General features: G+C 47.6%; 2 protein-coding genes across 4 annotated transcripts in view; one reads left to right on the forward strand and one right to left on the reverse strand.

Annotated features, from left to right (window-relative positions):
• Positions 1 to 4,466, reverse strand: part of PRKDC (protein kinase, DNA-activated, catalytic subunit) — a 129,835-nt gene extending 125,369 nt beyond the window's left edge. For both annotated transcript variants that reach the window (XM_069599970.1, XM_069599971.1), the window contains exons 1-7: positions 4,275 to 4,466; positions 2,550 to 2,626; positions 2,354 to 2,446; positions 1,958 to 2,032; positions 984 to 1,092; positions 344 to 456; positions 157 to 256 (exon numbers count right to left, since the gene is read on the reverse strand). In XM_069599970.1, the coding sequence (XP_069456071.1) occupies positions 157 to 256; positions 344 to 456; positions 984 to 1,092; positions 1,958 to 2,032; positions 2,354 to 2,446; positions 2,550 to 2,626; positions 4,275 to 4,428 (721 nt within the window). In that variant the 5' untranslated portion in view covers positions 4,429 to 4,466. The remainder of the gene's footprint in view (positions 1 to 156; positions 257 to 343; positions 457 to 983; positions 1,093 to 1,957; positions 2,033 to 2,353; positions 2,447 to 2,549; positions 2,627 to 4,274) is intronic.
• A 36-nt stretch (positions 4,467 to 4,502) lies between these two features.
• Positions 4,503 to 16,571, forward strand: MCM4 (minichromosome maintenance complex component 4). 2 transcript variants are annotated; one of them, XM_069599993.1, is made up of 17 exons: positions 4,503 to 5,260; positions 5,410 to 5,479; positions 5,602 to 5,691; positions 5,780 to 5,943; positions 6,029 to 6,130; positions 7,125 to 7,220; positions 7,304 to 7,399; positions 9,281 to 9,419; positions 10,344 to 10,564; positions 10,941 to 11,061; positions 11,473 to 11,732; positions 11,999 to 12,364; positions 12,788 to 12,915; positions 13,622 to 13,829; positions 14,563 to 14,791; positions 15,174 to 15,307; positions 15,954 to 16,571. In XM_069599993.1, the coding sequence occupies exons 2-17, from the start codon at positions 5,416 to 5,418 to the stop codon at positions 16,044 to 16,046; spliced, it is 2,511 nt and encodes an 836-aa protein (XP_069456094.1). In that variant the 5' UTR covers positions 4,503 to 5,260; positions 5,410 to 5,415; the 3' UTR covers positions 16,047 to 16,571. The 2 variants fall into 2 exon arrangements, with proteins under 2 accessions (XP_069456094.1, XP_069456096.1); XM_069599995.1 differs by having other exon boundaries at positions 4,523 to 5,070.
• The last annotated feature ends 4,777 nt before the right edge of the window (positions 16,572 to 21,348 follow it).

Consider the following 21,348-nt stretch of genomic DNA (forward strand, 5'->3'; position numbering starts at 1 on the left):
AGGTGCCAGGTGAAGGACACACGTGGATCTCTGCATTGCCTCTCACAACTGCATGTGAATCCACAACTGGCACAAAATTCAAAAATCACACAGGAATTCATTTCAGACTAGTAGTTCTTCCATAAAGAAAGAAACTCAAGTGCCGTCAAGCAATACCTTCCTCCATGGACTTGGTGAAGTTACACATAAGTGACGCCAGTCCCTTCAGACACCCCGCCAGCACCGCAAGTTTGGGTTCTCTCACTGTCGATGTCATCTGAAAGGAGAGTTTCACAAGGTACCATAAAAAGAGAAAAGCCCACCAGATACAAGGAAGCAGAATAGATTATAAAGTTTATCATACCTGGGACTTAAGTTCACCCAGAAAAGCCCGGAAGAGTTTATCCGAATTGTTTATCATCTCACTAGGATGAACTTCACCTAATACTCCTAGGAGCTCATATACTTTTTCTAAAACTGAAAAATAAATTTTAGACAAATTAAGGCCTAAAATTAAATAAATTAAGCAAAAATCCCCAAATAAAAGGAGAGGATTTCACTTCGAAATAATTTAACAATAAGCCACACAAACTATCTAGTTTTATGTACTGAATCTTTCCTGATATGTTTTATGTGAATGTATTATTATAAGCTAAATTACATTTGACATGTGAGTTTTCTATTTGAAGAAATCATTTTGTATAGATTAAAATTTTTATAAGCACATTTAACACATTATTTCTGTTTCCATTTTGGTTTCTTTCCAGCAAAAAGAATTCATCTGTATTAAGCGGGGAGGAAATCCAAAAACAGAGAGAACTGATTCATTTTTTTGTGCAGTAGAAACTAACACAACGTCGTAAAGCAACAATGCTCCAACAGAAGTTTAAAACAAAGTTCATCTGTAAAATATAAATACCTTGGCAGAAAAAAATCCAAGTTTTACACTAAAAACTTGTTAAATTTGTTAAAACATTTTAAAGACACATTTAAATACATCTTACCTGTATCTGGTATTTTTGCTTTCAATGCAAGTTCTCCATAGAATTTGGTAAATAACTCTCCAACTCTTAATTCATCCATGAGTCTAGAACTCCTCAAAGTCTGAAGTAACTGAGAGAACGAACACGAGTTAGCAGAGTCTAGGAGGAAGCAACGGAAGGCTTCCATCTATTGCACCTGTTCGCACACAGCCATGTTCCACAGCCATGGTCTCCAGGCACTCATGCTCGGCATCAAGCTAGGTTATGGGGGATGAGGGGCTGAGGTGGGTGGTGGAAAAACAGGGGAGACCAAGTGGAAAGGGATGTAGACGTAATTTCACCTTCCCAAGAAAATTATCCTGTGACTAGACCCTTTCTCTCAGAGGCACTTAAGGACCAACAAAACCCAGAGAAATTCTACAAAAAAAAAGATACGCATCTAAGCAGATACCCAGGTGAGAGTGAGCCCAATGACCACATACACACAACACACAGAACCTTCACAGTGTGAGTGTAAGGTTTCAAGAAAACATTCAAGGACAAAATGAGGTGAATCTGGGCAAGTCTCAGCAGCGTTAGGTTTTCAGAGTAAGGGCTTCCCTTACAGCTCAGTTGGTAAAGAATCCGCCTGTAATGTGGGAGACCTGGGTTTGATCCCTGGGTTGGGAAGATCACCTGGAGAAGGGAAAGACTACCCACTCCAGTATTCTGGCCTGGAGAATTCCATGGACTGTATAGTCTATTGGGTCGCAGACTCCAACAGGACTGAACAACTTTCACTTCTCACTTCTTGCCCCTCACAGACCAAATTCTTCCTCTGCTCCCCAGAGCGGTGTGAGGGGAGAACACCAAGGTGCTGCTGGGTGATGGCTGGAAACAGACACCTTCTCACACCAATGGGAGTCCTCAGCATCCCTCACCCACAACTCTCGCTTTCAGTTCAAGTTATATGTGTACCATAAAATACACGCACTTAGAAATATTTTTTTAATTACCTTAATAAGAAGTTCTAGGGCTGGAATTCTACATTTAGCAGCTTTATCTTTTGTGTAAACACTGGTACAAGTATTCTAGGATTTAAAAGGAGACATCAAAATCATCAACAAGATCTTCTTATAACTAAGACTTAATAGCTAAATCTACACCTGGGAGAAGAAATACCAATACTTGACATACTACATTTAATAGTTTTCCACAAGGGCCTCAGCTTGTTAAATTTTTTAAAAAATTAGCCACTTAATTTCTAATACAATCAAGCAAAAATAAGTAAACTCCTCAACAAGAAAGGCAGAAATAAAATTAAGCTTAACCATGTTAAGTTACAAGTTACCATGTAACTTTCCATGTAAGTTAAGAGATGCTGATATATAAAGAGGTTTTTTCCTTCTTACCTTAATATCTAGAGAATAAGGTGTGATCTTCTGGCCAATTTTTTCTAAGAAAACACATAAAAACTTTAGGGCTTCTTCTCTACAATCACGAAACTATAATAAAAGAAATAAACATTACGGAAACATGGGCTAAAAAAAAGTCACCTCAACATGAAGAGACATACACTAGAAGAGCAAAATGAAATGGTCAACTTACTTCATCAATGCTAAGTGATTTCCGAACAAATACAAGCAAACCAAAATCTTTGGAAAAAACTAAGGAAGTGTGTAATGCTGGAAAAAAAAAAAAGAAAAGTAAGAGAGTTGCCAAGATTCTCCATAAACGCACACTAAAGGTGATGCTTGTTTTTCAATTCAGCCTCATAAGTGACAAAACACAAGCCTAAGTCTGCCTTGACACGGAAAACGGGAAATTCTAGACAATGTTCCACAGTGATGTCAGAATAATGGCCCCAGAGGCCAGAACCCTGATGCCTAGCGTCACACCTGTGAATGTGCTAACTTTACACAGCAAATGAAAATTAGGTTGCAAATGGAATTAAGGCTGCCAATCATCTGACTTTAAACTGGGGAGTGCCCTGGGTCATCAGAGCTTCCCTTGTGGCTCAGCTGGTAAACAATCTGCCTGCAATGCGGGAGACCTGGGTTCCATCCACAGGTTGGGAAGACCCCCTGGAGAAGGGAAAGGCTACCCATTCCAGTATTCTGGCCTGGAGAATTCCATGGACTGTATGGGGTCTCAAAGAGTTGGTTACAACTGAGAGAACTTCACTTCACTTCTGGGTTATCAAGGGGGCCCAATGCAGTCACAAGGGCCCTCACAAGTGGAAGGGGGAGAAGGAGATGGGAAGGCAGGCAAGCAGGACAGGTTCCAGGCGTCTTACTTGACACTGCTGCTTGAGGAAGCGGGGAGGGGGGCAGCGTGATCTAAGAAATGTAGGTGTCTTCTGGAAACAAGGAATGCCAGAAGAAAGGAACCTCAGTGCTACAACTGCAAGGAACTGAATTCTGCTAACAACCTGAATGAAAAGGAAATTAACTCTCCCCCAGGGGCTTCAAAAAAGGAGTGGCCCTGCCTGCTGCCTCGGTTTTAGCTTGATGAGATAGATCCCTGCTGGCTTCCAACCACAGACCGGTAACCGACAAACCTGAGCTGTTGTAAAAACTAAGTTTGTGGTGTATTTCAGGACCAATAGGAAATTAGTACACAGCCCTACAATCCCTCAAGTGAAAGGATACATCCTGGATAGAGTGAACCTCGAACTGCTTTACGACAAGGTTACTAAAGGAACAAAACTGAACAGATTGGAAAGCATTTACACAGTGATGCTGTCCTCATGAATACAACCTGGCAGTCTGTAAGCACTACACAGCAATCTCTTTAAGGCTTTATTTCCCCCTCTTTATTAACAATGACGTTTTCGGAAGAAAATCTCATCCTCTAATTAAGAGGACGCATCATGAAGTCTGCATATTTGTGTTTTTACAAGGGGGTGTAACTGAAGTTTTCACGCAATGACACATTAAAAATGCTAAGAGGCACTTCTGCTGCAAAGGGTCAAGTTCTTACCCAGGCATAAGTCAAAAGTTAAGAGCATGACTCGTTTCTCCAAAGGAACAGCAAAACTGGGGTTTGGAAAAGGTGCTGGTGGGTTGAGGCGACAATGAGGTGGAAGAACATAAAACTTTCCTCTCATCGTGGCTCCCCACCGTGGTTAGCAGTGATGCCAAATTCAGAGCATTTCCACCACCTCAGGCTTTGAAATACCTTTCCTCTGGCGTTAAGAACAGAGGAAGTTGACAAACAGTTTTACACAGATCACAAATTCCCACGGACCCGTTCAAGCACCACCCCCGGTGCCCACTCGGACTCGAACCGGCTGCCGGGCACCGGCCGTCCGGAGCCCGGAGCTGTACCCACCCAGCAGCGCGGGGCCAGAGCTCAGCACGCACTCCTGCCCCAGGCCCCGCAGCAGCTGACCACTGGCCACCGCCGCGCCGCAGCGATCGGCAGCGGACAGGGACTCCTGTAGCTGCAGTAGGGAGCCCCGCACGCAGGATCCCGAATCAGCCATAACCTCCAGCTGCGAACACCACTCTCCCTGCCGGGACCGGAAGTGCCGCTGGGCGGGAAAGGGCGGGGATGGGAGGATTTTCCGGCGCGTGCGCACAACTGCCTGGGCCCGGACCAGCCCCTAGGACTAGGGGGCGAGGTGCTGGGCCGAATGGGGCCTTAGTGGGCCGGGGAGGGGAATCTATGAGCCCTGAGCACACCCAGCCTCGGCCCTGTAGTGCTCCGGACTCCATGCGGGCGACGGGTCCCTGATGGAGATCCTCGAGGAGATGGCCTGCCCTGTAGGACCGGCGGCTTAGACATCCTAAGTTAAGATACACAAAGCACAATGCATTCAAACTTCGGGAGAGTCAGGAACCCAACCGCTCGACCTCCGGAAATAGATGTGGAGAACAAGGGGCGAGTTGGAGGTGACCAAGTGCCCGAGGCAGACAGAGACAGGCTAGGGCTCGGGTCAGGGGCCACCGCTAGTCCTTGGTAACGGGGGTCGGGGTAAGGGCGGTCGTCTGGAATCCCAAGGGACACAGGGACGACCCCCGCCGTGGAGGCCGGCCGGGAATGCAGCCTCCACAGATTTCCCGCGAAATCGCGCTGCGATGGCGGTCAAGACCATTCTAGAAGGGGAGCGCCGAGCCAGTTGTGCGTAGGTGTCCTGCGGGGCGCGGGCTGAGGCCGTCCAGTTCCCCCTATCACTGCCCAGTGGTGCCTTCCGGGGTCGGGGGCCGCGCGAGGAAGCTGTCGCGATTGGCGGGCCGCCGCTGGGGGCGGAGCCAACAGTGCCGCCGGCGGGAAATCTGCGTACTGCTAAAGCGGAGCTGAAACGCGCAACTTAGGTGGGCCCGGGCGGGTCCGGCGGGTTGGTTGTGGTCGGCCGGGGGCGGCGAGGGTGTGTAAGAGTTGAGAGGAGGGAAGACAGGACCGAGGGGAGAGGGACGGGGGTCTATAGGGAGCGTCCACGCGAACCCGCGTCCCTGTTGCGCAGCCCGCCATGTCGTCTCCTGCATCTACCCCGAGCCGCCGCGGCTCCCGGCGGGCCGCCTCAGCTCAGCCACGTGAGTGTCTGGTCCCTGCGGTGCCCCGCGGAGTCCCCGGGGAGGGCGGGCGGTGCCGGGTCAGCCCCCGTGCAGGCCCGGTGCCGCCCGCGCCGACGCCGCGGTGCCCTCCACCCCCGCAGGCCAGGACCCCTTGTCGTCCGGAGAGCCGCAGCCGCTGCCCTCGTCGCCTGGCGCCGAGCCCCGCACCCCGTCCCGCGCACCGCCCGCAGGTGCGCTGCCCGGTGGGGAGTCGGGGGTGGGACCCGGGGGGGGGTGGACGCCCCCGCCCCGGCTCACCCGTGTGGATGCGATCCCCAGCGGTCCCCCTGGACCTGGACCTGAGCTCGCCGCTGACCTACGGCACCCCCAGCTCGCGGGTGGAGGGCACCCCGAGGAGCGGCGTGCGCGGCACTCCCTTGCGGCAGAGACCCGACCTGGGCTCGGCCCGAAAGGGACTGCAGGTGGACCTGCACTCGGACGGGGTGAGTCCAGGGCCGGTCGGGGCGCGGTGGGGTGCGCGATGCGGGCGGTCCCCCGAACCCGCTCCCGTCGGCTTTTCCTGTGCAGCCGGCCGCAGAAGATACAGTGGCGAGCGAGCAGTCTTTGGGCCAAAAACTCGTGATTTGGGGAACAGATGTAAACGTGGCAACGTGCAAAGAAAACTTTCAGGTGAGGTGTCATTCCTCCAAGCTTCGAAATGTGGGAGCAAGTGTGCATGACCTATGTCCAAGTGCCCCAGTGTTTAGGCACAGATGCTTATGTGGGTGAGAATCATAGATACAGTTTTTAGGAAAAAAAAACGTGCTTGTTTTCAAATTCTGACGCTACTATTATTTTTGTGTAGTCGAGTTGGCTTACAATATTGTGTTTCAGGTATACAGCAAAGTAATTCAGTTGCCGTAATAAATTTTCTTTCTGATTATATTTAATTATAGGTAACTAATAAGATATTGAACATAGTTTCTTGTGCTATAGTAGATCCTTGTTGCTTTTCTATTTTACATCAGGTAGTTTGTGTTTGTTAACCCCATACTGCTAATTTATCCCTCCCTTCCCCTCTCCCCCTCCTCTTTGGTAACCACACATTTCTTTTCTGTGGGAGTCTGTTTCTGTTTTGTATGTAGACTCATTTGTGTTATTTTTTAGATTACATACATAAGTGATAGTGATACATAGTACTTGTCTTTTTCTAATTTACTTCATTAAGTACAATATTGTCTGCACCTATCTGTGTTGCTGCAAGTGGCTGATTGTTTTATGGCTGAGTAGTATTCCATTTTATATAAACATATATGTCACTTTGTGTGTGTATGTGCCTGGTTTTTGTTGCCACACTGGGGCTTTTCATTGCAGTGAGCAGGAACTATGTCTAGTTGTGGTACATAGCCTTCTCACTACTGTGGCTTCTCTTGTTGCAGAACATGGGCCCTAGGTTTTGTGAGCTTCAGTGGTTGTGGGACTTAGTTGCCTTGAGGCGTGTGGGCTCTTCCCAAGGGTGGATCTCATGTTCTCTGCATTGGCAGGTGAATTCTTAACCACTGGAGCACCAGGGAAGTCCCATCACATCTTCTTAAGCCAATTGTTTATTGATGAGCACTTGAAAAGATACATGCACCCTAGTGCCCATAACTTGAGTAGCTGCTTAATCTTTCTCTATGTTTAGAGATTTCTTCAGCGTTTCATTGATCCTCTGGCTAAAGAAGAAGAAAATGTTGGCATAGACATTACTGAACCTCTGTACATGCAGCGACTTGGAGAGGTAATGAAATATGCTTACCTAAAAATTCAATTAACTGTTTTAAAACAATTAACAGAATATAACTTGTTTGTTCTATTCTATAGATTAATGTTACTGGAGAGCCGTTTTTAAACGTAAACTGTGAACACATAAAATCATTTGATACAAACCTCTACAGACAGCTCATCTGTTACCCACAGGTAAGAATTTGGCTTTGACCTTGGCGGACTACAATAAATATCTAGAACACCTGCAGGGTTCCTGGATAGCAGTCTTCTCAGTAACAGAATATGCCTGCAGAGTGCCGGTGTATGTGTGTGTGGACACTATAGGGGATGAGAAGATGGGACAAATTGAGAGCATAGTCGTGAGGAAGGTGTGTGTGTACACTTACGGCTGATTCATGTTGTACAGTAGAAATTAACACAATGCTGTAAAGTAATTATACTCCAATAAGAAAAAAATAGTGAACATATAACCATTATATGACACAGCAATTGCATATCTGGAAATTTATCACAGAGGAGCAAAAGCTCATGTTCACATAAAACCTATACACAGATGTTCATAGCTGGAATCAGCCCCAATGTCCTTCAGGTCAGTTGTGGGCAAACAGCTGTGGTATAGCCAGTCTGGAACATGCCTCAGAGGTAAAACATACTGTGACTTGGATGGATCCCACGGGAGCAATTCCAAAAGGTTACATACACATCTAAAAGGTGATGTTAATAACGGTTCCCACTTACATAACATTTGAGATAACAGAATTATAGAGATGGACATATGAGTAGTTGCTTGGGGTTACAGAGAAGGAATAGGGGAGGGGGAGCTCGGTATGGTGACAAAGGGACAATATAGGGATCTTGGTGGCTTTGAAGGACTATTCAGTACCTTAACTATGGTGACAGATTCATGAACCTATGCAGGTGATAGAATTGATAGAACTTAATATACACACATATATATACAAGGGTGAATACACGTAAAACTGGGAAATCTGAATATAAGTGAATTGTACCAAGTTAATATCTGCTTGTGATATTAGACTATTTGCAAAATGTTATCATTAATGGAAACTGGGCAGAGTCAGATCTTTATGTTTCTTACACCTGCATGTGGATCTACAATTATCCAAATAAAAAAGGCAATGAGAATTTTAAAAAAAAATTTTTTATAAATAGAATATGCTTCAAAGAGCCTTTTTTTTCCTTTTTCTCTTTTTTCTTTTGGCCATGCCTCATGGCTTGTGGGATTTGGAGTCCAAATGACTGGACCGCCAGGGAATTTCCCCCCAAATTCCTTAAATCATGTTCTTTCTTTTTTAAGTTGAACACTTTGTTTTTTACATATTAACATTGAAAATCAAGATACGTGTTACTTTTGCTGGCATGTCATAGTTTGATTGGCAGTGTTTCTTAGTATATGAATAAGGTAATAGTGACTCACAATAGTGTGTTGGGTTTGCTGATATGAAATATCTTGAATGAAAATGGTCAAACGGTCACACGCCTGCCATGTCTTAACAGGGTGTGTTAACCATACTACAGTCTTCTCTGGGCTTAAGGCCAGGCTTTATCAACAAAGCATCAGCTATACTGATCCTATTAATAGCTGTAGGCTTTGGAGGCAAGCAGACTTGTTATTAAATCTTGATTTTGCTGAATTGCTGTGTAACCTTGACTCAGTTCCTCAGCTTCCGAGCAGCATTTCCTCATCTACAGAACAGAGAACAGGTGTTAACAAATTTGAGTAAGAATTATAGTTTTACCTACCTTGCTATCATTTTGATATGGAGGAAAAGACATGAAAGTATAGGCTTGTGTTACTAATTAAAAGCCTACAGTCATGCCAGCACAGCATGAAGGAACTACTGTAGACTCGCCTCTTTAAGTGAGAAAGTGCTGATGTGTGAGATTCCAGCATGCCCAAGGGTTTGTGAACTGCACATGTGTGATTTCTAGGATAATGCTTCTGGATTATCCCATGTTCTTTTGTTTTTATGCCTTGCTAATGTCAGTTGCTTTATTTAATCCTAAGCTAAAAATACAAGCATAGCTTGGCATCCTACATTTGTTTTTTAGGAAGTCATCCCAACTTTTGACATGGCAGTCAATGAGATCTTCTTTGACCGCTACCCTGACTCAATCTTAGAGCATCAGATTCAAGTGAGACCATTCAACGCCTTGAAGACTAAGAATATGAGGAACCTGAATCCAGAAGGTACTGTCTTTCTCCCAGCTTTATTGAGATACTCTTGACATATAGAAGGTAATGTTTTTAACAGCAGGAAAATACCTTACGTGAGAGTCACTTTACCAAGGAACCTTAAAGGAATTGGTAACAGTGACGGTGGAGTGTGAGTTAACAGAAACCGGGAGCAGGCTCTGTTGTGCCATATGCTTGTAGGTCACCATACCTATTTTTATTAATAACAAATGAAATTATATAAAAGATATAACTTTTGACAGTTTTCTATCTTAAGGTAAACTTACCCAATGATGATAGTTTTAGTTACTTTACTAAGTAGGCACTTTCTCAGAATCAGTTTAGAAAGCAGATCTATAAAATATGGTCCCTTCCCTGATGCATAGGAGAATGTCTGGTTTGGGAAGAAAGAGAAGAGGCAGAAAAACAGTGTAGGGGTCTCAGCCCAGGGAGATGGCGCACTCTGGGCCCCCATCGGAGGGTTTGCAGCCGAAGGTTTGGAAACCAGACCTGAAGCTTCTGTTCTTTATTTGGGGAAACGCTGTTTCAGGGCCCCAGGTATTAGTGGGACTGGTAAGTCTGAACCCCACATGTATAGTGGGGTGATGGTTATGGCTATAAAGAACATTATCACAAGCACATGGGCTGTTGCAGCCACGTCATAAGTCCGCTCGTCCCCAGGCAGCCTTGGGCCAGCTGAGCTTGGTGCAGGTCAGTAGACTTGAGGGATTGAGAGGAATCCGGCTGGACACAGGAGGGGCGTCCCAGGCCAGAGCTGAGGGTGCCCAGCGAAGTGTTGGTGCTCTGGCCACAGCGTCTCCTGTGACTCCAGCATCCCCATGCGGCCTGCGGCAAGGTCCTCCAGGGCTGGACAGCAGACCCAGACCTTGGGGAGGCCCACGCCCAGCTGGGACAAGCCGCCTTCTCTCCGCCTTGCAGATATCGATCAGCTCATCGCCATCAGTGGCATGGTGATCAGGACATCCCAGCTGATTCCAGAGATGCAGGAGGCCTTCTTCCAGTGCCAAGTGTGTGCCCACACCGCCCGCGTGGAGATAGACCGTGGCCGCATCGCCGAGCCCTGCGTGTGCGAGCGCTGCCACACCAGCCACAGCATGGCCCTCATCCACAACCGCTCTGTGTTCTCCGACAAGCAGATGGTGCGTGCACCCTCCACAACCCCGTCCTTGTTCTGCCCCTGCTGGGTCCTCCAAAGCCCAGTGTAACCAGTCCACTCGTGCGGCCCTAAAACCACGCTTCCTGAGTGGGTTGACCTGGAATGGAGTGCCGCCCAGAATGGATTAGAAAAGCAGGCAGAGGGTGATGCAGGCTCACCCACTGCCACCCTGATGTGGCCATCCCACCCCCATGTGGGGGAGTGTTTACTCAACAATGCTCTCGGAATGGAGGTGAGACTGAGTTGCTGGAGACTAGTGTGTTGTGGTGAGCATAGCCATCTTCCAGAGCAACGTCCCTGGGGCAGTGGAGGTGCCGGGTATCTGGATGTCCTGAGATGTCCATTCCCTGTCCTTCCAGATCAAGCTTCAGGAGTCCCCCGAAGACATGCCCGCGGGGCAGACGCCGCACACGGTCGTCCTCTTTGCTCACAATGACCTCGTGGACAAGGTCCAGCCTGGGGACAGAGTGCACATCACAGGTGAGGGGCTCCACCGTCAGGCCTCTGACCTGGTTGGGGGCAGATGACCTGGGGCTGCTGTTTTCAGTGCCAGCCTCTGACCTCCAATGTGGTGCCTTCCCAGACAGCAGGTTGTCTTGTTGTCCGAAATAACTAGTGAGCGACTTTAAATACGTGAGCCTTTTGGATTTCCTTTCTTTTTAGGCTTTTGGAACAGGATTTTAATATTTTTAGTCAAATTATTAATAACTGTACATTCCCTTAAAGAGAAATAAGAACTCTGTCTCACACTGAACACAGCAGCAGGCAGGCGCCGGGTGGAGGTGGGTTTCCCCAGTCAGCCTTTCGGCTGTGCTCAGAGCCCCCAGAGCCCTGTTCCCCCTGCTCTGGACTGAGAGCAGGCAGGTGAGAGGGTGTCCTTCGTGCCTTCAGGCATCTATCGAGCCGTCCCCATTCGCATCAACCCCAGAGTGAGCAATGTGAAGTCTGTCTACAAAACCCACATTGACGTCATTCACTACCGGAAGACTGACTCAAAGCGTCTGCATGGCCTTGACGAAGAAGCAGAGCAGAAACTTTTCTCTGAGAAACGTGTGGAGTTGCTCAAAGAGCTTTCCAGGAAGCCAGACATCTATGAGAGGCTTGCATCTGCCCTGGCGCCAAGCATCTATGAGCATGAAGATATAAAGAAGGTAACTGACCTCGAAAGGCTTCTTGCTTACGGCCAGGCCTGAAAGCTCAAGGTCAGATGGTGTGAACACCGGGAAAGGCTGAGCCTCGGGTGGAACAGGGGCCGCACCCTCATCTCCACCCCCGGCTCACCCATTTCCAGGCAGGCCCTGTGTGGCTTCTGACCCGCTCTCGTCCTCTGATCTCTTCACCATCCATTTGCTCAGCCCCCTGCCTCTCCACCACCCACCTCAGGTGAGTGCTGAGACCTGTCTGTCCGTCTATCCAGGGAATCTTGCTTCAGCTCTTCGGCGGGACTAGAAAGGATTTCAGCCACACAGGGAGGGGCAAGTTCCGCGCGGAGATCAACATCCTGCTGTGCGGGGACCCAGGGACCAGCAAGTCCCAGCTGCTGCAATACGTGCACAACCTGGTCCCGCGGGGCCAGTACACGTCCGGGAAGGGCTCCAGTGCCGTGGGCCTCACTGCCTACGTCATGAAGGACCCTGAGACACGGCAGCTGGTGTTGCAGACCGGCGCCCTGGTGCTGAGCGACAATGGCATCTGCTGCATCGACGAGTTCGACAAGATGAATGAAAGCACGCGCTCCGTGCTACACGAGGTCATGGAGCAGCAGACACTGTCCATCGCCAAGGTCAGCCACCCGCCCGCTCTGATGTCTGCGTGGGGGTGGGGGATGGGGCCTGGACCACAGCGTCTGGACTTGCAGCTCGGGAGGCTGGCCAACACTCTGCTGTCAGGTCCCAGCCCATCTGAGTGTCCTCTACAGGACCTGGGTCCTCTGTGCGGTACTAACCTCTAATGCCTGGTGTTCACAGAACTTTTGTCCTAAATCTCATGCCAGGGATTTGGTTTTTGAGAAGATGTAGTCACAGCAAATGTTTACCCCCACCTCCATCCTTGGTGTGAAACTCAGCTTAGGCTTCCCCAGTGGATGCTGTAGGTACCGTGCTTGTGGTGCCAGGGGTTCCTGGCAAAGGCCACCCGAGGCAGGGGCTCTGAGCTCCTGCTGGCCTCAGCGTGAGGCTGCTGACCACGCTATCGGTCCCTCCCGCAGGCTGGGATCATCTGTCAGCTCAACGCCCGCACCTCCATCCTGGCAGCAGCAAACCCGATTGAGTCTCAGTGGAATCCGAAAAAAACCACCATTGAAAACATCCAGCTGCCCCACACACTCTTATCAAGGTATGATAGCACATGTTCATCAAACAAATGCTTTCATTTTCCTCATCTGTGGAAGGCTCAGGGTGAGGGTGAGAAGGAAATAACCAGAGTTAACACAGCCAGTCGCCGTCTCTTCATGCTGGTGTGGTCTGCATGTCTGCTTAGTCACGGGTCCTGAGGTGAGGACCACGCGCTTGCTCACCTTGACGGATGCTTGTTTCTTGGAGCGGTTGGGGCCTGTCTGCTCCATTCTGTCAGAAGCCCACCTCTTGCTGCTCTTGGTCCTATAGCCACTGTAGACAATCAGCAAAGTGCAGAGAGCAGCTTCCTGCAATAGACAAGGGTCTGAGAGCTGCCTTTGTGGGAGGGGAGATGTGACCCAGGCTTCCCCTCAAGGATGGATGTATTTCATAAATGGGTTTTAGAATTTGGTTCCTTCACTTCTTACACAAATAGTTCCTTTTCCCCAGCACAGCTCAATGTGTTTCACTCACCTCCTCCAGTCTTCAGAATCACAGCAGTGTTTCCCTCCAGAGCCTCCTGCTTCTGACTCACCTTCAGCGCCCAACACTTATTCCCAGGCAGACTGAGGGCTGGGGCAGGAGACCCGGGGGCCTGAGCTCCTTGGACCACCTGGGCCGGGCGCGCCTGCCACTCCCACGGAGGCCGCAGGTCCACATCAGGTGCGTGGGTGTCCTGACTGGGTACCATCACCGTGTCTCCTCAGGTTTGACTTGATCTTCCTCATGCTGGACCCCCAGGACGAGGCATACGACCGGCGCCTGGCTCACCACCTGGTGTCCCTGTACTACCAGAGTGAGGAGCAGGCACAGGAGGAGGGCATGGACATGGCGGTGCTCAGGGACTACATCGCCTACGCGCACAGCACCGTGACACCAAGGCTCAGCCAGGACGCCAGCCAGGCCCTCGTCGAGGTACCGCGGCCCGAAGTGCTGCTGGGCCCTGCTCAGCCCTGAAACAGTCTTTAGTCAAGAACAACACTGTCTTCTACAACTGTTTTCCTTCCTGTGTTGCAAAGCTGACTTTTCCACGTGTGGAAGAGGGAAAAGGATTATTTCTACAAGTTGTGTGCTCTTTTTAAAGTTCTTGTAAGCACAGTGTATTTAAGACCAGGATGCCTGAGTTGAAATATCGGTGAGGCTGTTAATACTTAGTGACTTTGTAATTCTGGTCTCTGAGCTGCATTTGCTCATTTCTAAAGAATTGAAGTATTTTATGTTCACTTCTCAGTACCTTTTAAGTGGGCAGCAGTGCCTGGTGACACACGCATGGATGTTGTGACACTAGGAAGGTTCCTAGTGCTTTGGTGGGCTTTCCATCCTGACAGTTCTGAAGATGCTCAAGTGACAGAAGTGATTCGTAGTTTTCCCTCTGGGTCATCTTGAGAATCAGGTCATCCACACGAGTTCACAGTTTACCCTTTGTGTGCTCTGTGTCAGCGCCCCTTGGCCTGCTGCTATTTGGTCCTCCTAGGGTGTGAACAAGCCAAGTCCTCAGCTCCCTCCCCAGCGCCACAATCCCCCCACTGGTGCCACCTCTCCCCCAGATGAGGGTGGAGGCCTAAGGCTAGACCATGCTCTTGTTCCCCTCAGGACTTCCCTCCCTGCGGTCACCATGTGAGGAGTCAGCCTGTCTCCTGTCTTGCAGGCCTACGTGGACATGAGGAAGGTTGGCAGTAGCCGAGGGATGGTGTCTGCGTACCCCCGGCAGCTGGAGTCACTGATCCGCTTGGCAGAAGCCCACGCGAAAGTGCGGTTTTCAAACAAGGTGGAGGCCATTGACGTGGAGGAGGCCAAGCGCCTGCACCGGGAGGCACTGAAGCAGTCGGCCACCGACCCGCGGACAGGCATCGTAGACATCTCCATCCTCACCACAGGTCAGCCTTCCCCCGACGTGGGTGCTGCCCTATCTCGAGTCAGAGCCCCCATGAACACGCGATGGGGCTGGGCGGAGGCAGACGTTGGCACACTCGGCCCAGCTCTGTCCCACCCAGCCGTCCAGGCACCGAGTGATTCAGGCCCCCACAAGGGGGACTCTGCTCCTGTGTGGACTGCTGGGCTGTGTCTCAGTGGCCAGTAGCGGCTCTGAGCTTTTATAAAACTGGGGACAGGATTCAGACCTCACTCTGGCATTCAGCCACCATCCCCTTACCTTGTCTGGTGACAAGACTAAAGATTATTTTAGAAGAAATACTAGAGATTTGAAAGGTGTTCCCTTGATTATGGGAGAAACATCTTCATTGCTTTCTCTTAACTCAGGAATGAGTGCTACCTCTCGGAAGCGGAAAGAAGAGTTAGCGGAAGCATTGAGAAAGCTTATTTTATCAAAGGGCAAGACACCAGCCCTGAAATACCAGCAGCTCTTTGAAGATATTCGGGGACAGTCTGACATAGTAAGTGTTTACATGGACATTTTGTTTGTTTAATAGTTTTCTTTTCCTTTGATGCTGCTTTAAAGTTTTTTTCCCTAGCTTTCCCCCTTCATTTACTGCTTGAGTAATAAATGTAGATACACATAAGAGAAGTACGGTCCCCATCCATAGTGAGTGATCACATTGAGAATTTTTTCAGTCTTCTGTGTGGATGTAGATGAGTAGTTTTGAGCAGAGTCAGTGGTTTCTTTTTTAATCAGTGACAGTCTTAGCTCTTTCTGTGACACTGAATCCACTGCGACATGTTTGCTCTGTCTCATGCCTTCCCCATCATGTACTCAACTGTTGGTGGACATTTAGTGTTTGCAGTTTTTGGCTGTTATTAGGAAAGCCAGGTTCACGGCAGGGGCTCTGCTGGTTGGGACCAGCCCTTGCCTGCTTTCCTGACACCCCCTTCTTGGCCCCACATGACCGCTGAGTGGTTCACACAGACCAGGGGCGCCAGGCCTGTGGTGCTTAGCATCAAGCCCTTTAGGGGAAGAGCTGGAGCATGAAATGTCTGTCCAGCCGCCCAGAAGGCAGGAGACTCCAGTGGTTTCTGAACTTGGGCTCCTTGTGTGTCTGGGGAGGGCAGCTCCAGATGTAAACTCTTTGCTCTTCCCCGAAGGCAATCACCAAGGACATGTTTGAAGAAGCGCTGCGCGCCCTGGCGGATGACGACTTCTTGACAGTAACTGGGAAGACTGTGCGTCTGCTCTGAAGGCCCAGGAGCAGCATGGTCCTGGCCCTGCCGCCAGCAGGAGGAGGGGCTTCAAGGTCATTGCTTGGCACCATGAGAATTTTCTCACGTGGCTTCACTGTTCCTAGGAAGCCCGTGTATTCATCTGTTGATACTGAGTGAAGCGTCCTAGGCCATCTGAGTGTGTGCAGCAGAGACTGAGTATCATGGAGCACCAGGGCTGAGTAGCGTGTCCCTACAGACAGCAGGACGCACTCTTCTCTGCAGACTGCGGTCTCAGTCCTGGTCTGTGCTGGACTCTGTCGGGTACTGGAGACGCGGGTGTTCCCATCCCTCCCTATGAGGAGGTGACAGGCCCCGCTGAGTCCTCCAGGCTTGTTTTCTTGCCTACAAGAGGTTGGTAACAATGGGGTTCTATGTTAACTTGTATTGCTTTGCTCTAATGTGTAAAATTTCTTCCTCAATAAGTGATAGAATAAGTAATACTTGGTTATCTGGCACTTTTCACTAAGAAAAAAGCTTTAATAAACACTGCTTTTACGGAAATTCATGATGTTAATTACTTCCTATAAGTCACTAATAAGTTTCATCATATTTAAAAATTTCGGTTTTAGCAGTCATTCTCATAAAACCACCATTGGCTGCAATCTCAGGCAGAAATACGACTATAACAAGTAATCCCTGAAACGTGTCACTGTGTGAGTTTGGCCTTCTTATAACTTAAAGTCACTATTCATTGGGAAAGTGTCCAGACAGAATTGAGTGCTTAAACAGCATTACATTGGGCGTCGGGGGTGGAATTTGAGGTCATCCGAGCAGTGTCACCTTTGACTTCCCCTGAAGTAATACATTAATGATGTTTTTCTGAACTCTTAATTCAGTACCAACGTGGAACTGAAGGCTGCAAATGATGTTTGATTTTAAGGGAATTTGAGTCAAATGAACCCAATGGGGGTTCTGTTGTGCAGGATCCAAGCTTATTAGGGTGCATTTCTGGTCCCTTTTGGTCTGGGGGGTCCCCAAGAGCCACGGGGATAGCAGGGTTTGTCCTGTTGGCAGAGCTGGGAAGAGGGTGTGCAGGCAGTGAGGTGGAGGAGGAACAGTGCATCTCCCTGGAGAGCTCTGCCAGACCCAGTTCCGAGAGCTGGAGCTGGAGGGTGAGCGTGCGGACTCACCCCCAAGTGCTGGGGCAGGAAGGATGGCACCTTCCCAACTGTGGAACGTGGTTTGTTGAGCATAGGTATGGGTGGCCCAGGCCGGGGTCCTGGTTCCTCTTCTTCCCGACTCACAGGGCTGGCATGTGGTCCCTGCCCAAGTGTCCCTGCAAACAAAAGAACGTAGGTTTTTCTTGGTAGGACAGTACAATTCAGCTGAATTCCTAAAAGTACATGTTTCAAATGCCATAAAATAATGTAATTGAATTTGAATTTTTCCCTCTAATTTTGACCCAGACTTACTAGTTGGAGCATCCTTACTGGATTTAGACACAGACATAGATACTCCTAGCATCTGTTATAAATACAACCACCTCCACCCAAGGAATCAAAGATCAGCAAGACAAGAAGCTCAGAATGTAACTCTTAGAACAAAGTTAGGAAATGTTTGGTTTAAGAAAGTGCTGTTACTTATTAAGTCTGAGGTAATTTCTTAAATACCTCTGCAACTCAATTTTTAAAACTTTGACGTTTCAGGCTTTAAAAAAGTTGTTAGATTAGTATAATTCTCATTGACCCTTCACTCAAATTCCTGTTACACTTTCTCAAATGTGCTTTAACATTCTCTATAAAATTTTATTTGAGACACTTAGGATGCCCCTTTACTTATAAGTATGTCCTTAATACAATTTATGTCCTAAATCCAGTAGCCTTCATATAAAACCACAGAATTATTCATAACAATCAAAAATTCAGGGACTTTCCTGGTGGTCCAGCGGTTAATGAGTGTTTCCACTGCAGGGGGCGTGGGTTCAGTCCCTGGTTGGGGAGTTAAGATCTCACTGCCATGCAGTGGCAAAAATTAATTTTTTTTAAAAAAGTTATTCGTTACCTAATCTACAGACATTCAGAATTCATCAAATGTCTCAATAACGCTCATAGTAAAACTAAGAAATTCAGGTTTCTGCTTTAGGATCACAAGGTGCATTTAGTTTTCATGTCCTCTTCATTCTGGAGCATTCCTCAGTCTTATCTTTTTGTGACTCTGACATTTTTAAGGAGTGCAGGCCACAGCTTTGGGAGATGTCTCTCAATTTGGGTCTGTCTGACATCTTTCTGGTTGGATTCTGGGGACCCTTTGGCAGCAGCAGCACAGGTGAGGCTGTGTCCTCAGCGCATCACACCAGGGGGTCATGAACCTGACCTTTACTGCTGAGGTTGAACTTTATCACCTGAGTAAAGTGGTATTCTGGTTTCTTCATTGTAAATTATGTTTTTGGTGTTTTTTTTTCCTTTTTAAATTAGAAGTATCTTGTGAGGAGACAATCTGGGGCAATGTAAATATTGTGTTCTTGTCAGATTTTGAGAGTAAGTAGTACATTTGAACCCCAGAGATTGTATTGATCTGGATATCTACAATGGTGTGTCACTTAACCTAGAGCTAGACATCCTGAAGTGTGAAGTCAAGTGGGTCTTAGGAAGCATTACTGTAAACAAAGTTAGTGGAGGTGATGGAATTCCAGCTGAGCTATTTCAAATCCTAAAAGATGATGCTGTGAAAGTGCTGCACTCAATATGCCAGCAAATTTGGAAAACTCAGCGGTGGCCACAGGACTGGAAAAGGTCAGTTTTCATTCCAATCCCAAAGAAAGGCAATGCCAAAGAATGTTCAAACTACTGCGCAATTACACTCATCTCGCACACTAGCAAAGTAATGCTCAAAATTCTCCAAGCCAGGCTTCAACCGAGAACTTTCAGATGTTCAAGCTAGATTTAGAAAAGACAGAGGAACCAGAGATCAAATTGCCAACATCTGATCACAGAAAAAGGAAAGAAATTTCAGAAAAATATCTGCTTCATTGACTATACTAACGCCTTTGACTGTGTGGATCACAACAAACTGGAAAATTCTTAAAAAATGGAAATACCACATCCCCTTACCTGTCTTCTGAGAAATCTGTGCGCGATCAAGAAGCAACAGTTAGAATCTTATATGGAACAACTGACTGGTTCAAAATTGGGAAAGGAGTTCATTAAGGCTGTATATTGTCACCCTGCTCATTTAAACTTACATGCAGAGTACATAATGTGATAAGGAGGGCTGAATGAATCACAAGCTGGAATCAAGATTTCCAGAACAAATAACCTCAGATATGCAGGTGATACCACTCTAATGGCAGAAAGTGAAGAGGCACTAAAGAGCCTGTTGATGAAAGAGGACAGTGAGAAAGCTGGCTTGAAACTCAACTTTAAAAAACTTAAGATCATGGCCTCTGGTCCCATCACTTCATGGCAAACAGATGGGGGAAAACTGTAAACAGTGACAGATTTTATTTTCTTGGGCTCCAAAACCACTTCTGACAGTATGGTGACTACAGCCATGAAATTAAAAGACTTGCTTCCTGGAAGAAAAGCTATGACAAACCTAGACAAAGTATTAAAAGCAGAGACCACTTGGCTGACAAAAGTCCATGTAGTCAAAGCTACGGTTTTTCCAATAGTCATGTATGGATGTAAGAGCTGGACCATAAAGAAGTCTGAGCACCAAAGAATTGATGCATTTGAGCTGTGGTGCTAGAGAAGACTCTTGAGAGTCCCTGGAACTGTAAGGAGATCAAACTAGTCAATCCAAAAGGAAATCAGTCCCGAATATTCATTGGAAGGACTAATGCTGAAGCTCCAATACTTTGGCCACCTGATGCAAAGAGCCGACTCACTGGAAAAGTCCCTGATGCTGGGAAAGATTGAGGACAGGAAGGAGATGGGGTAACAGAGGATGAGATGATTAGAGAGCATCACTGACTCAATGGACGTGAATTTGTCCTGTGGAGGACACAGGAGCCTGATGTGCATCCATGGGGTAGCAAAGAATTGGACAACAATTAGTTAGTGACTGATAACAACAACCCTTAAATATCAGCATTGATCATTTTAAAACAAATCACATTACTGCAATCTGGCAATGCTACATGATTTCACACTACATATCCTGTTCTTAAAAACCTTTCCAAGTTTGCCTGTTCTAGTTAAAATAGAAACTTCTTGTCATTCATAAGTAAAACACTGCAGGATCTGGCTCCAGCTGTCTCTGGGACCTCAGGGACACAACACTAACACACTTTCAGTCACACTGGACTTCCTCTGGTGGCCAAATAAGCCCATTACTAAGGCCTATGACAGATACCAGGACTTCCCTCCCAGAGGCCCATTCCCCAGGTCCCAGGCCCTCCTCTTTCAGCCGCCGACCCCTGCCTGGGCTCTCTCCAGGCTTCACAGGAGCTCTGCCCTATTATCTGAGCTGCAACCCTCTGAGAGGGCCCCTCCCTCACTGACCGCCCTAAAGAACGGGGCCAACTCTGTTGTTCTTCTTCTGTTGCCCCATTTGCTTTTCAGTACTTATCATGATGGGAAAGTGTCTCATGTATGTACTGTTTAAGTCTGCTGTTTGTCTACTTCCATTAGCACATAGGCTCCATGAAGGCAGGGACCTTTTCCAAGGCAACTGTAAGTTTTCCAGATTAAAAGAACAATTTATAAAACCTCATGGGCCTCATGATCATTGCAGCATTATTCACAACAGCCAACACATGGAAACGACCTGTGTCCATTGGTGGATGAGTGGATAAACAAGATGTGAAATTCTATATAAATACATATATGTAATTATACATACACGTATGTACATATACACACAATGGAATATCATTCATCCATAAAAAAGGAAATCCTGCCCTTTGTGACAACATGGATGGACTAGAGGGCATTATGCCAAGGGAAATAAATCAGACAGAGAAAGACAAAAATACTGTATGATCTCTTTTACGTGGAATCTAAAACAAAACAAAACTTAAAACCTCAGAGGTGTTTATTCTTTGGATTCTTTTCTCTCACTGCTCTCTGTCTACTGTTGCAAATGGAAAGTTGTATTTAAGATCTGCTTCTATGTTTTTCAAGCTTCCCTGGTGGCTCCGATGGTAAAGAATGTGCCCACGATGCGGGAGACCTGGGTTCGATCCCTGGGTAGGGAAGATCTCCTGGAGAAGAGCATGGCAACCCACTCCAGTATGTTTGCCTGGAGAAGTCCACGGACAGAGGAGCCTAGAAGGCTACCATCCAGGTGGTTGCAAAGAGTTGGACACACCTGAGCAAATAACACTTCCACTGTTTTC

The sequence above is a fragment of the Ovis canadensis genome, chromosome 9 (assembly GCF_042477335.2).
Source record: "Ovis canadensis isolate MfBH-ARS-UI-01 breed Bighorn chromosome 9, ARS-UI_OviCan_v2, whole genome shotgun sequence".
Taxonomy (NCBI): domain Eukaryota; kingdom Metazoa; phylum Chordata; class Mammalia; order Artiodactyla; family Bovidae; genus Ovis; species Ovis canadensis.

What these genes read in the sequence shown, in the direction of transcription:
- MCM4 (XM_069599993.1), top strand. Translation starts at nt 5,416, where the DNA reads ATGTCGTCTCCTGCATCTACCCCGAGCCGCCGCGGCTCCCGGCGGGCC. An exon ending in GGCCGCCTCAGCTCAGCCAC is followed by an intron (nt 5,480 to 5,601) that starts GTGAGTGTCTGG and finishes CCACCCCCGCAG; the next exon opens with GCCAGGACCCCTTGTCGTCC. An exon ending in GAGGAACCTGAATCCAGAAG is followed by an intron (nt 9,420 to 10,343) that starts GTACTGTCTTTC and finishes TCCGCCTTGCAG; the next exon opens with ATATCGATCAGCTCATCGCC.